General features: G+C 47.9%; 1 protein-coding gene across 3 annotated transcripts in view; it reads right to left on the bottom strand.

Moving 5' to 3' along the window:
* MSI2 (musashi RNA binding protein 2) overlaps window positions 1–22,351 on the bottom strand; it is a 621,300-nt gene that overhangs the window by 149,304 nt on the left and 449,645 nt on the right. For all 3 annotated transcript variants that reach the window (XM_030222541.1, XM_030222542.1, XM_030222543.1), the window contains one exon: window positions 16,831–16,945. In XM_030222541.1, the coding sequence (XP_030078401.1) occupies window positions 16,831–16,945 (115 nt within the window). The remainder of the gene's footprint in view (window positions 1–16,830; window positions 16,946–22,351) is intronic.

The following is a 22,351-nucleotide window of genomic DNA, read 5'->3' as shown; positions in this document are numbered from 1 at the left end:
TGCCGAACCGGCACGCCCAACGCCACATCCCGACGGCTTCCTGACACAGGGGGCGAGATCCGGTGCCCCCCTGCTTGTTGACGTAATACATTGCAACCTGATTGTCTGTCCGAATTTGGATAATTTGGTAGGACAGCCGATCTCTGAAAGCCTTCAGTGCGTTCCAGATCGCTCGGAGCTCCAGGAGGTTGATCTGTAGATCCTTTTCCTGGAGGGACCAGAGACCCTGGGTGTGAAGCCCATCGACGTGAGCTCCCCACCCCAGGCGAGATGCATCCGTCGTCAGCACTTTCGAGGGCTGCGGAATTTGGAATGGACGTCCCAGGGTCAAATTGGTCCGGATGGTCCACCAGAGCAGTGAAGTGCGGCAACTGGTGGAGAGGCGGATGACATCTTCTAGATTCCCGGTGGCTTGGAACCACTGGGAAGCTAGGGTCCATTGAGCAGATCTCATGTGAAGACGAGCCATGGGAGTCACATGAACTGTGGAGGCCATATGACCCAGAAGTCTCAACATCTGCCGAGCTGTGACCTGCTGAGACGCTCTGGTCTGCGAAGCCAGGGCCAGGAGATTGGTGGCCCGCGCTTCGGGAAGGTAGGCCTGAGCCGTCTGGGTATTCAGCAGCGCTCCTATGAATTCCAGAGACTGGGATGGCTGGAGATGGGACTTTGGGTAATTTATCACAAACCCCAGCAGCTCCAGAAGTTGAATAGTGCACTGCATGGACCGGAGGGCTCCTGCCTCTGAGGTGTTCTTGACCAGCCAATCGTCGAGATATGGGAACACGTGCACTCCCAGCTTGCGTAGGTAGGCCGCTACCACCACGAGGCACTTGGTAAACACTCGTGGGGCAGAGGCGAGCCCAAAGGGCAGCACACAATACTGAAAGTGCCGTGCGCCCAGGCGGAATCTGAGATACTGTCTGTGAGCTGGCAGTATCGGTATGTGAGTATATGCGTCCTTTAAATCCAGGGAACATAGCCAATCGTTTTTCTGAATCATTGGCAGAAGGGTGCCCAAGGAAAGCATCCTGAACTTTTCTTTGACCAGGAATTTGTTCAGGCCTCTCAGGTCTAGGATGGGACGCATCCCCCCTGTTTTCTTTTCCACAAGGAAGTACCTGGAATAGAATCCCTGCCCTTCCTGCCCGGGTGGTACGGGCTCGACCGCATTGGCGCTGAGAAGGGCGGAGAGTTCCTCTGCAAGTACCTGCTTGTGATGGGAGCTGAAAGACTGAGCTCCCGGGGGACAATTTGGAGGCAGGGAGGCCAAATTCAGGGCGTATCCGCACCGCACTATTTGGAGAACCCACTGGTCGGAGGTTATGAGAGGCCACCTTTGGTGAAAGAATTTTAACCTCCCTCCGACCGGCAGATCGTCCGGTACGGACACTTGTAGGGCGGCTATGTTCCCGTGGATCCAGTCAGAAGCCCGTCCCCGGCTTTTGCTGTGGAGGCGCAGGGGGCTGCTTAGGCGCACGCTGTTGACGAGAACGAGCGCGCTGGGGCTGTCCCTGTGCCTGACGAGGCCTTCGGGCCGGCTGGTTGTACCTACGCTTCGCAAAAGAATAGGGTGCAGCCTGCCGGGCCCGGGAAAAATGTCCACCTGTGGAGGTGGATGCTGAAGGCGCCCGGTGGGAGAGCTTGTCGAGAGCGGTTTCCCGCTGATGCAGTTGGTCCACCATCTGCTCGACCTTCTCACCGAAAATGTTATCCCCCCGGCAAGGGACGTCAGCCAGTCTCTGCTGGGTGCGGTTGTCCAGGTCAGAGGCACGCAGCCATGAGAGCCTGCGCATCACTATACCTTGGGCCGCAGCACGAGATGCCACGTCACAGGTGTCAAAAATACCCCTGGACAGGAACTTTCTGCACGCCTTCAGCTGCCTGACCACCTCCTGATAAGGCCTGGACTGCTCCGGCGGGAGCTTCTCGACCAGGTCCGCCAGTTGTTGCACATAGGTCCGCATGTGAATGCTCATATAGAGCAGGTATGACTGGATGCGGGTCACGAGCATGGAGGATTGGTAGGCCTTCCTCCCAAACGAGTCCAGAGTGCGAGACTCCCGCCCCGGGGGCGCCGAGGCGGTATCCCTCGAACTCCGTGCCCTCTTGAGAGCAGAATCCACGACCGCTGAGTCATGGGGCAATTGGGGCCGCATGAGCTCTGGGTCAGAGTGGATCCTGTACTGGGACTCTGCTTTCTTGGGAATGGTGGGGTTAGTTAATGGTCGCACCCAGTTCCGGAGCAGCGTCTCCTTCAGGACATTGTGCAGCGGCACCGTGGAGGACTCTCTAGGTGGTGATGGATAGTCGAGGACCTCGAGCATCTCGGCCCTCGGCTCTTCCACAGAGACCACGGGGAAGGGAATGCTTATAGACATATCCCGCACAAAGGAGGCAAAGGAGAGACTCTCAGGAGGTGAGAGCTTCCTCTCCGGTGAAGGCGTGGGGTCCGAGGGAAGGCCCGTAGACTCCTCTGAGGAGAAATATCTAGGGTCCTCCTCTTCCCCCCACGAGTCCTCATCCTCGGTATCGGACATTAGCTCATGTAGCTGAGTCCTGTACCGGGCCCGGCTCGACGTCGAGGCACCGAGGTCTCGGTGTCGTCGAGCGGTGGACTCCCGCGCCGGCGGGGACGGAGCTCCCTCCATCGACGTCGACGGGGACTCCACCTGCGTGGCGGTCGAGACCGGCACCGCAAGCGGCGGCGGTGTCGACAGCCCCGGCGCCGGGCTAGAGCTCACCGGCGCCACAGTCATCGGCGCCGAGGGCACAAGCACCCCCGGCGCCGGCACAGCCTGGCGCATCAGCCCTTCCAGGATCCCCGGAAGGATGGCTCTGAGGCACTCGTCCAGGCCCGCTGCCGGGAAAGGCGGTGGGGCCGGTAAGGGTGTCGGTGCCGGAAGCTGCTGGGGGCCAGGAGACGGCATCGAGGTGCCGGAACCCCGACGCGTCGGTACCTCCACAACCGACGGAGACCTCTCCTCACGACGATGACGCTTCGGCGGCGTCTCCTCTCCGACATCGGGATGCACCGAAGGCGACCGGTGACGACGCTTCTTGTCTTTCTTCCGATGCACCGCACCGGCGCCGGAGGGCATGGAGGAGGAGGAGGTCGATCCCCCTCGGTCTCGAGGTACCGGGTCAGACAGGGTTCGGTCCCGCAGCCCACGAGCTGAGGGCGTGACCGGGGCCGACTGCCCACGCGGCCTCTCACCCCCACTCTCACCGGAAGACCGGCGGGCCGACGGGACCTGTTCTCCTGGGGTCGCTGCCATCGGTGCCGATGTCTCGGGCATCGATACCGGTACCGAAGGGCCGGGCGTCGATACCGATGCCTTCGAGGTCGACGTCGAGGGGCCGGCGCAAGTTCCAAAAAGACGGTCCCGCAGAACTTGCCTCGCAACCTGGGTCCGTTTCCGGAGACCGAGACACAAAGAACACGACTTGAGATTGTGCTCCGGCCCGAGGCACTGGCGGCACCAAGCGTGGGTGTCGGTCTGCGAGATCGGCCGGCCGCAGCGACCACACTTTTTAAATCCACTCGGGACCTTCGAGGACATCGACGGAAAAATCGCGTCGGCGAAGTCAAAGTCGTCAATGGTGGCTAAAATCACACCACGAAAAACAAACGACCGAGCGGCCACTAGGCTGTAATGTGGCGTCCCCGCTGGAAGCGAGGGAAAAAAGGGAGCGCGTGTCTCACACGCGCAGGGTTTCTTTTTTTCTTTTTTTTTTTTTAAAAGGAAACCGGGCGGTAACTAAAACCGAAAAACAAAGTTAGAAAAAACACGATCAGCGTATACGCGATCGAACGATCCGGCGGCTGAACAGAGAGAGCGCAAAACACGACTCTCTCCAGGCGCGGAAAAAAAGGAACTGGCGGGAGCGGTCGCGCACGGGCGGGAAGACGGCCGCGCATGCGCGGTGGGCGTGCCCTGCGTGCCGACCGTCCCGCGATGCTTCTTTCCGGTTGGTGGGGGCTGCCGCGGACGTCACCCAGTCGTGAGAACAAGCAGCCTGCTTGTCCTCGGAGAAATATATATATACACACATATATACATCTACATATATACATACACACATATACATCTACATATGTACATACACACATATACATCTACATATATACAGTGGGGGAAATAAGTATTTGATCCCTTGCTGATTTTGTAAGTTTGCCCACTGACAAAGACATGAGCAGCCCATAATTGAAGGGTAGGTTATTGGTAACAGTGAGAGATAGCACATCACAAATTAAATCCGGAAAATCACATTGTGGAAAGTATATGAATTTATTTGCATTCTGCAGAGGGAAATAAGTATTTGATCCTCCACCAACCAGTAAGAGATCTGGCCCCTACAGACCAGGTAGATGCTCCAAATCAACTCGTTACCTGCATGACAGACAGCTGTCGGCAATGGTCACCTGTATGAAAGACACCTGTCCACAGACTCAGTGAATCAGTCAGACTCTAACCTCTACAAAATGGCCAAGAGCAAGGAGCTGTCTAAGGATGTCAGGGACAAGATCATACACCTGCACAAGGCTGGAATGGGCTACAAAACCATCAGTAAGACGCTGGGCGAGAAGGAGACAACTGTTGGTGCCATAGTAAGAAAATGGAAGAAGTAAAAAATGACTGTCAATCGACAAAGATCTGGGGCTCCACGCAAAATCTCACCTCGTGGGGTATCCTTGATCATGAGGAAGGTTAGAAATCAGCCTACAACTACAAGGGGGGAACTTGTCAATGATCTCAAGGCAGCTGGGACCACTGTCACCACGAAAACCATTGGTAACACATTACGACATAACGGATTGCAATCCTGCAGTGCCCGCAAGGTCCCCCTGCTCCGGAAGGCACATGTGACGGCCCGTCTGAAGTTTGCCAGTGAACACCTGGATGATGCCGAGAGTGATTGGGAGAAGGTGCTGTGGTCAGATGAGACAAAAATTGAGCTCTTTGGCATGAACTCAACTCGCCGTGTTTGGAGGAAGAGAAATGCTGCCTATGACCCAAAGAACACCGTCCCCACTGTCAAGCATGGAGGTGGAAATGTTATGTTTTGGGGGTGTTTCTCTGCTAAGGGCACAGGACTACTTCACCGCATCAATGGGAGAATGGATGGGGCCATGTACCGTACAATTCTGAGTGACAACCTCCTTCCCTCCGCCAGGGCCTTAAAAATGGGTCGTGGCTGGGTCTTCCAGCACGACAATGACCCAAAACATACAGCCAAGGCAACAAAGGAGTGGCTCAGGAAGAAGCATATTAGGGTCATGGAGTGGCCTAGCCAGTCACCAGACCTTAATCCCATTGAAAACTTATGGAGGGAGCTGAAGCTGCGAGTTGCCAAGCGACAGCCCAGAACTCTTAATGATTTAGAGATGATCTGCAAAGAGGAGTGGACCAAAATTCCTCCTGACATGTGTGCAAACCTCATCATCAACTACAGAAGACGTCTGACCGCTGTGCTTGCCAACAAGGGTTTTGCCACCAAGTATTAGGTCTTGTTTGCCAGAGGGATTAAATACTTATTTCCCTCTGCAGAATGCAAATAAATTCATATACTTTCCACAATGTGATTTTCCGGATTTAATTTGTGATGTGCTATCTCTCACTGTTACCAATAACCTACCCTTCAATTATGGGCTGCTCATGTCTTTGTCAGTGGGCAAACTTACAAAATCAGCAAGGGATCAAATACTTATTTCCCCCACTGTACACACACCACTATAGTATAAAGGGAAAGTCTCATATGAGTTTCATATGGTCACCGGGGTAATTTTTATCACCAGTAAAGGTGAGCCCCTATTTTGTGACAGTTCGTTTTTTTTATGAAAAATATATTTTTGTCTTTAAATGTCTCAGTACGCTGTTGTTACTCTTTTATGCTTAAAGGCCTCTATCTACTCCCTTGTAGACGGTATTAGAAACTCTTCCAAGCTGTACTCATTGCAACCAAACAATTGCAATCAACACTTACCTTTGCATCCAGGTGCTAATGTTACATACCAAGGGCAGTATATGACGTTTAATAAACCTGTAAACCTTTAACATTATGGAAACATTCAAAGTCCTCAATACACAAAATATACCGTATCAAGCTGACTAGGTGATGCCATTACCACTGAAAAAATTTCTTTTCGGGCTTGATTTTTTACATCCAAGGAACAGCATTGCCACTGCTGAACTACAAAATCCCAGAATGCATTAGGCAAGCTGAAAGTGTTGCCACGCTCATGGGGTCATTTCACCGCCATGCTGTGATCTAGGTGACTCTTTGGCTGCTATATAGAAAGGACACAAGAGGCGTTGCACTCACAACTGTTACTTAACAGTTAATTGTCCAACAGGGTTCCGAGGATGAGAAAGAGAAATTGACAAAGAAAAAAAGGTGGTTCAAGCTGCTTGAAAAGAGGGTGATTAGGCGTCTGGCCCATATTATGGATCAATCAGTCACAGTCAGGCACTCTGATTTCAAATGAATGAGATCATGTTAAAAGCCATTCTATGCAAACTCGGGAATTGGAACCTATTTGAACTCTCTGATTAAGTCATATCAACTGGGTTTTTACATTTGCTTAACTCTTTTCTAGTCAACCCACAAGCAAGACTATGCTGCAAGCATCAACTCAACATTTCATTCTGCTCTGGTCGATTTCTTTGGTCCTTTCCTTCTCCCCTACTGAGGAAAATCCTTTAGGACAGCACTGTTCCCTGTATTTATTTTTATTTATCTGCCTAGCCAAAGACAACTCAACATAGTAACATAGTAGATGATGACAGAGAAAGACCTGCACGGTCCATTCAGTCTGCCCAACAAGATAAACTCATATGTGCTACTTTATGTATATACCTGACTTTGATTTGTATCTGCCATTTTTAGGGCATAGACCGCAGAAGTCTGCCCGGCACTAGCCCAGCCTCCCCCCACCGGCTCTGCCACTTAATCTCCGCTAAGCTTCTGAGGAGCCATTCCTTCTGAACAGGATTCCTTTATGTTTATCCCACGCATTTTTGAATTCCTTTACCGTTTTCATCTTCCAAGCATCCACCACTCTCTCCGTGAAAAAATACTTCCTAACATTTTTCTTGAGTCTGCCCCCCTTCAATCTCATTTTATGTCCTCTAGTTCTACCGCCTTCCCATCTACGGAAAAGGTTCATTTGCGGATCGATACCTTTCAAATATTTGAAAGTCTGTATCATATCATCCCTGTTTCTCCTTTCCTCCAGGGTATACATGTTCAGGTCAGCAAGTCTCTCCTCATACGTCTTGTAACGCAAATCCCATACCTTTTTTGTAGCTTTTCTTTGCACCGCTTCAATTCTTTTTACATCCTTAGCATGATACGGCCTCCAAAACTGAACACAATACTCTAGGTGAGGCCTCACCGACGACTTAAAAAGGGGCATCAACACCTCCTTTCTCCTGCTGGTCACACTTCTCTCTATACAGCCTAGCAACCTTCTAGCTACGGCCACCGCCTTGTCACACTGTTTCATCGCCTTCAGATCCTCAGATACTATCACCCCAAGATCCCTCTCCGCGTCCGTACATATCTGACTCTCACCGCCTAACACATACGTCTCCCGTGGATTTCTACTCCCTAAGTGCATCACTTTGCATTTCTTCTCATTGAATTTTAATTGCCAAACCTTAACCATTCTTCTAGCTTACGCAGATCCTTTTTCATGTTTTCCACACCCTCCTCCTGGGTGTCCACTCTGTTACAAATCTTAGTATCGTCCGCAAAAAGGCAAACTTTACCTTCTAACCCTTCGGCAATGTCACTCACAAATATATTGAACAGAATCGGCCCCAGCACCGATCCCTGAGGCACTCCACTGCACACCTTTCTCTCATCCAATCGAATTCCATTTACCACCACCCTCTGGCATCTGCCGGTCAACCAGTTCCTAATCCAGTTCACTACTTTGGGTCCTATCTTCAGCCTGTCTAGTTTATTCAAGAGCCTCCTGTGGGGAACCGTGTCAAAAGCTTTGCTGAAATCTAAGTAGATTACATCTATAGCACATCCATGATTCAATTCTCCGGTCACCCAGTCAAAGAATTCAATGAGATTCATTTGGCACGATTTACCTTTGGTAAAACCATGTTGTCTCGGATCTTGCAACTTATTGGCTTCCAGGAAATTCACTATCCTTTCCTTCAGCATCGCTTCCGTTACTTTTCCAATAACCGAAGTGAGGCTTACCGGTCTGTAGTTTCCAGCTTCTTCCCTATCACCACTTTTGTAAAGAGGGACCACATCCGCCGTTCTCCACTCCCACAGAACCTCTCCCATCTCCAAGGACCCGCCAGAACCTCTCTGAGCTACCTCAATATCCTGGGGTGGATCCCGTCCGGTCCCATGGCTTTGTCCACCTTTAGATTTTTAAGCTGTTCATATACACTCTATTCCATGAACGGTGCTATATTCACTCCATTCTCATACATACTTTTGCCAGTCAATCGCGGTCCTTCTCCAGGATTTTCTTCTGTGAAAACAGAACAAAAGTATCTGTTTAGCAAATTTGCTTTTCTTCCATTATCTACAAAGAGGTTCGCAGCATCTTTCAGTCTCACAATTCCCTTTTTAGTCTTCCTCCTTTCACTAATATACCTGAAGAAATTTTTGTCACCCCTCCTTACCTTTCTAGCCATTTGTTCTGCTTGCGCTTTAGCCAGACATATCTCTCTCTTGGCTTCTTTCAGTTTCATCTGGTATTCCTCTCCGTGTTCCTCTTCTTGAGTTTTTCTGTATTTCAGGAACGCCAACTCTTTAGCCTTTATTTTCTCAGCCACTTGCTTGGAGAACCATATCGGTTTCCTTTTTCTCTTGCTTTTATTTACTCTCCTTACATAAAGGTTTGTGGCTCTATTTATAGCTTCTTTCAGCCTGGACCACTGTCTTTCCACTTCTCATTCGTCCTCCCAGCCCATCAGCTCCTTCCTCAGGTATTCCCCCATTTTACTAAAGCCAGCATGCTTGAAATCCAGGACTTTGAGTTTTGAGTGGCCGCCCTCCACTTCAGCTGTCATATCAAACCAAACCGTTTGATGGTCACTGCTGCCCAGGTGGGCACCCACTCGGACATTTGACACACTATCCCCATTTGTGAGCACCAGATCCAGCGTCGCTCCCTCCCTCGTGGGTTCCGTCACCATTTGTCTGAGCAGAGCACTTTGAAAAGCATCCACGATCTCTCTACTTCTTTCTGATTTCACAGATGGAACCTTCCAGTCTACATCCGGCAGATTGAAATCTCCCAACAGCAGCACCTCTCTCTTCTTTCCCAACTTTTGAATATGTGCGATCAGATCTTTATCTAGTTCTTCCACTTGTGTCGGGGGTAGACAACACCCATGTGGACAAAGGTTCCATCATCTCTTTTTAAGGTGATCCATATCGATTCTTCCTTTCCCCACGTCCCTGTCATTTCAGTCGCTGCGATACCATTTCTCACATACAGAGCTACTCTCTCCAACCAACTCGTCCATACCAGCTCAGACTTCTCAGGGTTAACTGGAGCAAGTCTACTTTCAGTCATTTCACTACTTCAACAGGCTACATATTTATCTATGATACTACTTCAGCCTGGTCTCCAACCATGATAGTATATAGTTGTCACCTGCATGCATGTAAATAACACTACTTTGACCGGCAATGACTTCCATTATAACAGCCAGTGCCATACTGAGCCCTATGGTAATCTGCAGACCAGGGTGCGACAATATACCAAATACAACTCTTATATACCACTAAATCTCCAAATATGGGTCCAGTGTGGTTTGCAACAAAAGTACAATTCCATTACATAACACGTATTAATACATAAAAATATTCTGAAAAAATTATACTACAAAAATCAATCACAAGAGATTATTTTTATTAAAAAAAAGTTGTTTTTTTCAGAATCCTAAATAATTTGACTCTGTCCTAATACGTAGAGGAAGAGAATTCCACTAGGAGACTGCAGAGAAGAAGAATAAAGTATCAGCCACTACCCTAGTGAACACAACTAGACCTTATGAGGCCTAAAAGATGTCATTATACTTAAGACCATTCCTAATTTCCAATGATGAAAGCATACCTTTCATTCAGAACTTTAATGCATTCCACTTCAGCAAAGTTAAGAGCACTGACTTAACAACATTACACAAATGATTGCCAAACCACAAGTTGATGAAGGAAGCAATATAGAACATCCAAGATTTAAAAAAAAAAAAAAAAAGGGTAAACAGGGCACAAAGCTTTGCATGCTGGAGTATGCTCATTGTAAATTCTCACTCACCACTCAGGGGTGGACTGACCATTCGGGCAACTCTAGGGGGCTCAGAGGTCCTGACTGGTTGTCCGCCGAACACTACATCCTCCCTGAGCCTCAGTGGGCCCTCCCCAGTCCTACCTTGAAAGGCCTTGGGTGGTCTAGTGGCCTCTGTGGGGACAGGAAAGAACAACACTCTTTCCTGCCCGCTGCCACCATGTATTAAATATGGCTGACGAGACTGTCGAGACCCACAAGACTACCGCGGGAAGTCTTGGCACCAATTCTGAAAACACAGCATGTCAGGCAGAACAGCGGTAGTGGGCAGGAAAGAGTGGGGTTCTTTCCTGCCCCCCAAAGATCAAGCAGCTGTGGCAGCAGACAGGGCTGTAGTTTGTGTGGTGGTGGTGGTGGTGGGGCAGCAGCAGCATGGTGGTGGGCAGTGACCGAGGGGGGGGGGTCCCAATTACCCTTGCTGACCAGGAGCCCAGATCACCATCAGTCCACCCCTGTCACCACTACTAGAACATAGCGAATTCATTACGGGCCAGCACTGCCAGTAGCAACGGCCAGTCAATTCTAGGTTACATTCCCTTTCTGTAGGCAACCACGCTGGCAAATGTCCCAACAAAGCACAATTTGACAGCCTCTGGGCTATAGCACTCCGAGTTCCTTCAAATTCTGCTTCAAGCAAAATAAAACCATACTAAAATAATAGTCTTCTCTTTCAAGTAGGTTCTAAGAGATTGAAAACTGTTATAAAAGATCCATTTTCCCAGACAGCAGGAATGGGTCACCTGTAGGTCCTGGCTTCTATAGCAAGCAAGAGAGCACAGTTTTTTCCCCCTCCAATCTATTTATGGCTCTTCTCACATGAAACTCTCCCTCCCCCAATCCTTCTAACATTTCCCCTGACTCTTCTGTTAAAGAAGCCTCTGGACCCCCAAAACAGGGGTTGTTCGTACCACAAGAAAGGATGTGCTCAAATATAGGAGAGTCTCCAGGGATAGAGGGGAGGTTAGAAAGAGATGATCTATAATCCTGTTGACATATAATCTTGGCCTATAGGAGATTTCTGGGTAATAGCTTGGCTGGTCTATGGACTTTTCCTTTAGGAAGCCGTTTAAAAAAAGGTTTGGACGGCTTCCTAAAGGAAAAGTCCATAGACCATTATTACAATTGACTTGGGGAAACTCCACTGCTTATTTCTGGGATAAGCAGCATAAAATGTTTTGTACTTTTTGGGGATCTTGTCAGGTATTTGTGACCTGGATTGGCAACTGTTGGAAACAGGATACTGGGTTTGATGGACCTTTGGTCTGTTCCAGTATGGGACCTAAAAGAGAAAGCCACTTTTGGCCATCAGAAAAAAACTAAAAGCTTTGATTCAGTTTTAAGACATTTTATAAGTCACTGTTCAGATTTTTAGATCAGCAGATACAATACTGCATCTCACAGAAAGAAAGAAAGAAAGAAAGAAAGAAAGAAAGAAAGAAAGAAAGAAAGAAAGAAAGAAAGAAAGAAAGAAAGAAAGAGTGAATCAAGACCTGACTTTGAAGGTGAAAAACAGGAGCAAGAAAAGCACATACAGTAGTAAACTCAAGTGCAAAAGAAGAATTAAGTGGGACAGCAAATCAAATCCATATAAAGTGAGGCACGTGCAGAAGCTCGCATGGAACAAAATGATTCTCAAGCACAACATACAACGAGTGTGGCCTATGCTGTGTATGGAAGTTGTGCTACGCGTGAACATGCTGGATTGTACATTTAGGTGTGAAGCAAAACAGTGGTATAAAGTTAGGTGTTAGGTATGATGTATCACAGATACCAAGTTATCCAGTTCCAGGCTGGAGATTTTCAGTGTCCTGGACTTCTGGCCACCTGATCCTGGTGTATTATGAGACTCAGAAAAAAACAGGTGGAAAAACAACTTCAAGGGATCAATCCAAGACAAGGGGCGAGATGCTCCAGAAAAACTTTATTAAGGACCCAACACGGTCCGTGTTTCGGTTTTTAAAAAAACCTTCATCAGGGGTCAATCAGTAGTTGAACAGAGGATATACTGACAGACAATGGAGCTCATAAAATGTAGTCTCTTGTCTCCTGGTGGTCAGCTTCAGAGGTGGCTCCAGTCTGTATTATGAGACTTCCAGCAGCGATTTCAATGGGTTGGATCAGGCACTACAAAATCCTACACTGTTTTGGAATGTTAAGTTCCAAACCAGGACTGTCCTAAAAACTCCAGCCTGGAACTGAGTAACGTGTCATCTCTGCAGTCTACATAGGTAGTCCTAAACAACGTGACACCTGCCTACGTCTAACACATCCCAAAACACGTCGAGCCAGATATTCAAAATGACAAACGCCCAGGAGAGACTCCTGGCCATTTAAACTGCCTGACCAGGGCTAACCGAGCATTTTCGGAGGTACTTAACCAGCCCAGTTAGTGCTCAAGCCAAAACCAGCTAGTTTTGGGGCGTTCTGGGGGCAGAGTCAGAACTTAACCAGTTAAGATAACCGCATAAACAGTGCCGCATAAAAGGCAGTCCCATCTTTATGCAATTCTTCAAAGCCAGTTAAGGTGCTGAAAATCACACTTAACCGGCTATGTTACAGCCACCTCCATATACCTAGAAATTCAATGCCGGCATTGAATTTCCAGGTTTAATGCCGTCGACTGATTATTGGGCCCGTCTTGTGTATGGAATCATGATTATGTATATTCTGAATGTACACATGTACTTTCGGGAAGCTGAAAGTTCACTTACCCACACACAACTGACTTTTTTTTTTTTGTTACATTTGTACCCTGCACTTTCCCACTCATGGCAGGCTCAATGCGGCTTACATGGGGCAATGGAGGGTTAAGTGACTTGCCCAGAGTCACAAGGAGCTGCCTGTGCCTGAGGTGGGAATCGAACTCACTTCCTCAGTTCCCCAGGACCAAAGTCTACCACCCTAACCACTAGGCCACTCCTTCCACACGTTACCTGTTTTTGTGACGATGTAATAGATTATGTTGTAGGAAACCTACCCCTCAAATGACCTCGAATATGAGTACAGATGGAATTTGCTTCATAACAGCATGTCCCAAGCACACAGTGACCTGTGTTGCAAAGTTTGCTGTCTTCCTCTCAATCCCCCCATTGCTCACCAATTATATGCTATCACAATTTACGTCATCGATGCCTTGCTGTGTTCTCCATGGCATTCTGAAGATGTGCTTTTCAACTAGCACCCCTTCTTTGCTCAAGAGTACATAAGTATTGCCATACTGGGAAAGACCAAAGGTCCATCGAGCCCAGCATCCTGTTTCCAACAGTGGCCAATCCAGGTCACAAATACCTGGCAAGATCCCAAAAATGTACAAAACATTTTATACTGTTTATCCCAGAAATAGTGGATTTTCCCCAAGTCCATTTAATAACGGTCTATGGACTTTTCCTTTAGGAAGCTGTCCAAACCTTTTTTAAACTCCACTAAGCTAACCGCCTTTACCACATTCTCTGGCAACGAATTCGAGTTTAATTACACGCTGAGTGAAGAAAACTTTTCTCCAATTTGTTTTAAATTTACTACATTGTAGCTTCATCGCATGCCCCCCAGTTCTAGTATTTTTGGAAAGCATAAACAGGCGCTTCACATCTATCCGTTCAACTCCACTCATTATTTTATAGACCTCTATCATATAGACCTCAGCCGCCTTTTCTCCAAGCTGAAGAGCCATAGCCACTTTAGCCTTTCCTCATAGGGAAGTCATCCCCTTTACCATTTTTGTTGCCCTTCTCTGCACCTCTTTCTCCACAAGAGGCTAAGCTCAGTTAACACCTCAATGAAGTCAGCTGGAGCATCACTGGCTTGATGAATGACCCATAGAAATGACCAATTAAAAGCTTCTAATTTGAAAGCAAATTTGGGTGTCCTGAGCATAAGACAGGCTATACTGGATCAAACCTAAGGTCCACCAAGTCCAGATTCTTGCCTTAGACAGCAAGCAGTCAGTCCAAGTCACAAGTACTGGGTAGGATCCCACAAATAGATCTGATTCTTGCTCAGAACAGAGATTAAAAACAATTATCAAAAATATACAGTGGTGCCAAAATTATTTATTTTAATTGTCATAAGATTTGAAAAGGAACTTCAAAATTTTGTAAATGCCAGGAACTTGTCTAAATCTTTTTTAAACCCAGCTATGCTAATGCTTTCACCACATCCTCTGGCAACAAACTCCAAAGATTAACTGTGTGCCAAGTGAAAAAATATTTTCTCCAATTTATTTTAAAAGTGTTACCTGGGAGAAAACATTAACTGTTCACTGGGAGGAAGTGCAGTGCATTTTATTAGCACAATGACCTCCATACCACCCCCCCCCCCCCCCCCCCCCCCGTTGTGGTGTTTCTTGAACCAGTTACCCCATGCTGGTACTACTCAAGTCTCTGGGCCAGATGCACTAAACTTAACGAGCCTTTAACGAACAAGTAGATTACCCTGGCATGCACTAAAGGCCATTTTCCGACGACGGTAGCAGCTAACGAAAATGGAATGCAGATGAGCAAATTGTGTAGAAACCCCATTGTAACGAGATGCACTAAGCTTTTCCGCTTGCCTTAACGTTGGAAAATGGCGGAAAATTTAACGAGAGGTCTGAACCTGTCGTTGGGGCTGTGCGGGTTAGGAAAACTGAGGCTGCCGGTAAAAAAGTCCAGAGCTGTCATAAGCATGACATAACACGTCTACGCGTGCACCTTCGACGTGCTATATAAGCGTGGTACGCGCGCGTGTACATTTGTCGGAGAAGTCATGGCTGCACGAGGGAGAAAGCCCAACTTCTCCGACATGGACGTGCTGTGGCTGGCCCAGCTCCTCACAATAAATGAAACCTTGCAACGCCTATTTAATAAGCGTTCATCACACCCCAGATCCGTAAGTATTGGCAGCATTTATGGACGTTTTAGCTGTCTGTACTGTATTCATACCTTATGTCTATCAGCCCCTGAATGGGGCTCTGATGAAGATCCACTCTTCAGCTGTCTGAGCTGTATTCATGCTTTACCTGTACCTGTGTGACAGCTGTGTGTATATGTGCTGATACCAATTAACACAGCAGTGCCCCCTATCTACTGGAATTCACAATGCCAGGAGTGGCTGGGTAGGAACTCCCCCCCACCCTTCAAAACTTGGCGAGAAAAATACCTAGTCGGAAATATTACTTTTAGGGCTGGAGCCCTCTTCACTTTTGCTTCCTTAAAACCTCTGTGGATCTGATGATGCTGTTTGCTATATTTGTCACCTGCATTATCTGGAACATTTGCTGTCAGCCAGAGTTGCTGCTTTAAAGCAAGGGAATGTGTTACAGAATACCCTGAGCAGCACCTCATGCTGACTTTCTAATTCTCACCTCCTTTATTTTTCACACCGTCTGGGAGAGTTCTCTCTCCATCTCCTTCCTGATACACCCCTAACTAGCATAGTTGAATGGCCCTTGGAACCTTTATGATCCTCGCTCTGAATGTAATGGGACATCCGTCCCCCACCCTCTGCGACTAGCCCAGAAACTAGTACAGTTCAAGATAGGCTCTTCTGTTTAACACATAGATCATCAAAATCATGTCCCTCCACTTGTAGGACAGGGATGAATTTGCAATATTCCACCCTGCCAAGTAGCTGGAGAGGTGCCACAATTTGATAGGTGTTAAGTGTCTAAGAAAGGGCTTTCTCTCCCATACAGGACACGGCCTCAGCTAAAGGGCAGAGTGTCTCAGCCTATGTACCCAGTGGTCTGGCCCCTTGTGAGCACTGCAGGCCTCAATTTCCCTTTCTAATTCCAACAGCTGCTGGATGGTCTCTTTTTCTGATAGCTGTGCACACCATATACTGGATTCTTTTCCTAGGCAGAGGAACGAGGAGTTAATAGTCAAGGTGAAAGCTTCCTCCATTTCCTCTGACTGCTTTGTTTTTGGACGAGGGATTTCTGGTTCTCAAGAATTTATTCTTGTGTAGCTGTCAGGGCTGTGGAGTTGGAGTCGGAAATAATTTTGGGTGGTCATAATCAGTAAAAACGTACCGACTCCAACTCGAGCTTCAAAACAAAAACTTACATTATAATATATGGTAAATTTATAATTTAATACTTTCCTATATATATACAATTCTCTAACTTCCCCCCAACTGTACCTCATTCTACTACAATATCACTTTGTATTCATTCATACTATGTATTTGTTCAGACCGTAATCGGCTAACGCTGTTAACGGTTATATGTAAGCCACATGAGCCTGCAAAAGGTGGGAAAATGTAGGATACAAATGTAACAAATAATAATAATTTTTGTGTAGCTCTCAGGGCTGTGGAGTTGGAAATAATTTTGGGTGGAGTCATAAAAATGTACAGACTAACTGAAGCTTCAAAATAAAATCTTATGTTATAATATATGGTAAATTTATAATTTTCTACACACACACACACACACATATATATATATATATAAGAAAAACAGGGTCAGGTGCTGGTTTTCACTGTTTTTATCTGCAGTCATATAATGATATGCAACTTACCCAGCATGCCCATGCCCAGCATGAATGCGTCCATGGTATACGGTAAGCCCCTCGCCCGGCCCCTTGTACCCGGTGGGAACATAACCTCCTTCGGCTGGGCTTTCTTACATTCTACCTGTTGAGCAGAGGAAGGCAGAAGATGAGATGGCGGCAACAGCCTAGCCAACAGGTCAAAGCAGAGACTCCAGTTCAATAGGAGAAAGGAAGACATAGGTGTGAACATTATAAGTTAGGCCAGCCTCTAAAAGTCAACCCTTCTAGCAAAATCCTAACTTTTCAAATTTATTTTATTCCCAGACCTTGGTACATCAAAATGCCAAAGAGAAAGACAAACCTTGTGTTAAGGATGAAAAGTAGAGCCCCTCTTCCTCTTATTTCCTGAGCACTTACAAAACTCATCAGCTCCTGACAGAAGTTCAGGAAAACTCTCATTTTGGAGTTACCTACAAGATCCACGGTTCCACGACAGGACAATTCCACTCCAGATTTTGACATTACCCACCCCTCCCTCTCTTTCCCCTCCTCCCAGCACACAACATACTGTTCCTGGGGGGGGGGGGGAATAACACCAGGACAGTCTCTGCTGAGAAAGAACAGAGCTCAAAGCTGATCCCTTTCCAAAACTCACTTCATAATACATCCTTATGCAGTCGGTGGGACTGTAGGCCAAGTCTCATCTCGAGGCATGCTGGGAGCTGCTGTCCTATTAAGAATGCTAGATGCTAGACCCCACAAAGCTCAGGATGAGAAGTGAATTAAAAGTCATCCCAAAAACCGAACTGTCCCACAAATACACAGGAGACTGGACACCAACCTGGCTAGAGTGTCAAGGGTCTCAGTCGTGGCAGATGAAAAGTAACTCTTATTGTCTAAGTGACCCTTTTGGTGCCTGTTTTGCCTTGTTAATAGAATACTAGTAAAAAAGCCCCGTTTCTGATGCAAATGAAACGGGGGGCTAGCAATGTTTTCTTCTGTGTGCATGTGGGAGTGTGTGTGTCCCTGCCCTCTGCCCTCTCTCCCCTCCCTCCTCTGAGTCCTTCAGTAAAAAAGCCCTGTTTCTGATGCAAATGAAACGGGGGCTAGCAAGGTTTTCTTCTGTGTGCATGTGGGAGTGTGTGTGTCCCTGCCCTCTGGCCACTCTCCCCTCCCCCCTCGGAGTCCTTCACTGTTACAGAGCCAGGGATTTGATTTCGTGCTCTGCTGTTTTCCTTCACTGACTGTTTGTGTTACAGAGAGGGCGGGGCAGACACTCATGGGGAAACCGGATATCTCTCCCCCTTCACACTTCCGTCTGGAGGCTTCATAGAACGTTGGTGTTGCCTTTTATATAGAGAGATGTATATTAGATTCTTGATATGCTGCCTAGAAAGCTGTACCCCGGACATTTTGAAGAGTGGATGGGTAGACCTGAACAACTTATTCCCTATCACAGCATTTTCCTCATGCTCCCTGGGCTGTTCAGGAAACTAAATATATTTGACCCCAATAAATTCAGATGCAGCGGATACTGGGCCTAAATGCTTTTAGATTATATTATGCTACTAGGCCGCCCAACTGCTTATGTCAAATGTCTTTCACCATGAGGGTTGTCTCCTGTGACATATTGCATCCTCACTTCAAAACTTTGCTGCTATTCTATGTTTATTTTATTTATTTACACTACAAACGGGCCAAAGACATGAAAACTATGCAGTTGACAAAAGCTAAAAGTCAGTGGGGAAGAAGCTCTGTCCCCCTAGTCCACAATAACATTTATTGGCCAACTCTATCAAAGGAAATAAAGAAAAGCAGAAGAGACAGACCCCTTTTCAGAAAAACAATACAAAACAAACAGCAAGAAAAAAAAAAAAGGGGAGCGACCATTGAAGTTCCAACTTTGTGATATTTATGAACAAAACAGAACCATACAATGAACACCCTAAAAGTAACTCAACGCAGTCCTGCGTTTCAGTGCACAAGGCGCCTGCCTCAGGAGTCTTAGGGATATCAGGATACAGCAAGTTGTGCAATAAACACCATCATAAAGAGTGATGACATCAGCTGACACAAGGAGAGTAAGACCAGCAAAACAAGAGATATGGCAAAAAGTCAAAAGCACGATCTGCAAACCACAGTTGGAATTTCAATGGTTGCCCCCCCCCCCCTTTTTTTTTTGCTGTTTGTTTTGGCCAACTCTTTCAACAGGGTTAATGTTAATGATCATGAACCCCTTACCTGCTACTGCCCAGCCCAACATATGGAACACATAGTAACATAGTAGATGACGGCAGAAAAAGACCTGCACGGTCCATCCAGTCTGCCCAACAAGATAAAACTCGTATGTGCTACTTTTTGTGTATACCTGACTTTAATTTATTTCTGGCATTTTCAGGGCACAGACCGTAGAAGCCTGCCCAGCACTAGCCCCGCCTCCCAACCACTAGCCCCACCTCCCACCACCAGCTCTGACTGCCACCCAATCTCCGCTAAGCTTCTGAGGATCCCTTCCTTCTGAACAGGATTCCTTTATGTTTATCCCACGCATGTTTGAATTGCGTTACAGTTTTCATCTCTACCACCTCCCGCAGGAGGGCATTCCAAGTATCCACCACTCTCTCCATGAAAAAATAACTTCCTGACATTTTTCTTCTGCCCTCCTTCAATCTAATTTCATGTCCTCTAGTTCTACCGCCTTCCCATCTACGGAAAAGGTTAGTTTGCGGATTAATACCTTTCAAATATTTGAACATCTGTATCATATCACCCCTGTTTCTCCTTTCCTCCAGGGTATACATGTTCAAGTCAGCAAGTCTCTCCTCATACGTCTTGTAACGCAAATCCCATACCATCCTCGTAGCTTTTCTTTGCACCGCTTCAATTCTTTTTACATCCTTAGCAAGACACGGCCTCCAAAACTGAACACAATACTCCAGGTGGGGCCTCAGAGGACAGGCTGTAAGACTTATGAAGAAATGCAAGTCTCTTCAACACTAGCTCCCTCAATGTAACAAACTTTGTCCCCACAAACACTGTACATGAAGCTACCTATCTAGAAAGCCTATCTGATCAAGCCAGGAATCCACTTCGGTTACAGCATGCCCTAACGTAAAGCAATCACTGAACAGGACCCAAAGGTAGTGACAAAAAAAAAAAAAAAAAAAGCAATCATATCCCCAACTACTCAGATATGGGAGTTCTGCTCCACTGCATTTAAAGGACTTTGGTTTTGCTTCTGAGGACTCAATACGTTTGCGAATCTGGGAATTGCTAACTGTATCAGGTAGAGGACAGAACTGGTTCCATGAAGATTTCGTGACTACACCAGATACAACCTTTCTCTGGTACAGAGATGCTGGGGGACCGGTTTTGCCATTTCTAGCCCCGTCCTGAGGTTGCAGCCAGGTCAGGGAGGGAACAGGACTGCTATATACCAAGTAAATCAAAAGTATGTTGGGTGATTTTCTCTGTCCAGGCTGCACAAGATACAGTTCTAGCTTAGACACAAGCCTGTTTTGTTTCTCCAACACAAGCAAAGCATTCAGCTCCGACTGGTCTGCCCCTGAGACCCGCTGCCAGTCACGTTATAGAAAGGTTACCGAAAAAGTCTGCCTTTTCTGATACAGAAATCTATATTCAACCACCAACCCTGAAAAAAAAAAAACACTTCTCACAGCACAGGGGAAAACTGAGAAATGCAGAAGCATAAAGCATAATTCTCTGAAAAGCAGATGATCAAAAGCCCCGCACTTTTCCAAAGAGTGCTCTAAAATAGCACTGGAACAGCATGGGACTTTACCGCACCAATGATCAGAGATAATTGCATGCAAATTTAAGCACGCAATTATCTCTGATCATGGGGTAGAAGTGCGGGAGAATTGTGCCTGAGCATGCGCTCACCACAATCCTCTCGCACTTGTTTGACAGGTCTGGGCTGTCAAAAGCCCAAACCTGTCAAACACAGGGGCTGGAGGTCAATGAGACCACCAGGCCCCAACTACCCCTGCCCCGAGCAACAGGGGCTGGAGATCCAGCGGACCTCCGGTCCCCCCCCCCCCAAGGTTCAGGGAGGGCTGGAGATCCGGTGGGTCTCCAGCCCCCCCTAATTCCCCTCAACCAACAGTCCCTGGTGGCCTAGTGGGTGACTAACCAACCCCCCCCCCCCAAGCGACAGGGGGGCTGGAGGTCTGCTGGACCGCTGGTCCCCCCCCCCCGGACAATCTCCCCCCAGGTTCAGGGAGGGCTGGAGATCTGGTGGGTCTGCAGCCCCCCTATAACCCCCCAGCGAAGGGTCCCTGGTGTCCAGTCCCCCTACCTTGTGGGTTGGAGGAGGGAAGGTAGCCTGCCTTCCTCCTCTTCCTGCGACGCCGCAAAATGGCGGTGCCCAGCCCTGCCCAGTGTATCCTGGGATGCGCTGGGCGGGGCTATATACCATATAAGAGAGAAACTCCCTTATATGGTGTATAACCCCGCCCAGAGCATTCCAGGATACACTGGGCAGGGCTGGGCGCTGGGGGACTAGTGGGGGGCTGGAGACCCACTGGATCTCCAGCCCTCCCTGAACCTGGGGGGGGGGAGGATCATCGGGGGGGGGGGGGGGGGACCGGTGGTCCAGCGGACCTCCAGCCCCCCTGTTGCTGGAGGGGGAGTTGGTTGGTTGGTCACCCACTAGGCCACCAGGGACTGCTTGTTGAGGGGAATTAGGGGGGGCTGGAGACCCACCAGATCTCCAGCCCTCCCTGAACCTGGGGGGGGGGGGGATCGTCGGGGGGACCGGAGGTCTGCCGGACCTCCGGTCCCCTGTCGCTGGCAGGTTTGCTGTTGGGGGGAATGGGGGCCTGGTAGCATGCAAATGCATGCTGGACAGGCATCACCATTCCTCACCAATGATCTGCAAGCCCTAACGCCAGCTCGGAGCTGGCGTAGGGTTTGCTGCAGCCAGCAACCCAATCTTTGGTGCGCTGGCCGCTGATCACTGGGGATGAATATGTTTAGCCCTGTTTAACATGCATTTGCATGCTAGTTTCGTTCAAAGCCCTCGAGCGTGTTGTTTCACGCGCTCGAGGGCTCTGATCATTGGGCGGTAGCAAACGCCGGCGCTAGTATGGCGCTAACAGCTTCTAGTGCCGGTGTTTGCTTCTGATTATCCCCCTGTGAATGCTTGGGCAGACCAAGGTGCTTGAGAAAATGACAAAAATGAGCCACTGAACAGCTGTGTTCAAACCTTATCAAATGCACTTGAAGGTTAGCAGCGAGATGACAGAGGTGTGCAATGCTCCCCAAACTCTGCCCCTCCCCTTCCCGATATTCAGGGCACTTTGCCAGCTATCTGATGATATTCAGCTGGGAATAGCAGGCTATCCCTGTCTGAATATCATTGGTTAACACCTAGCAGATAGTCAGTTATTTATATCACGCAATATAACTGGCTAGCCGCTGATTTTCAGTGGCCCTCTTTGGTCACATCGATAGGTGGAATAACTTTGGCCATTTCAACTTAACTGGCCAGTGCTGAATATTGTCTCGGGTTGTTACGCTGAAACTG

Source organism: Microcaecilia unicolor, chromosome 13, assembly GCF_901765095.1.
Source record: "Microcaecilia unicolor chromosome 13, aMicUni1.1, whole genome shotgun sequence".
Lineage (NCBI taxonomy): Eukaryota > Metazoa > Chordata > Amphibia > Gymnophiona > Siphonopidae > Microcaecilia > Microcaecilia unicolor.
Note: the sequence above shows the minus strand (reverse complement) of the source record. Positions and strands in the feature narration are given on the sequence as shown.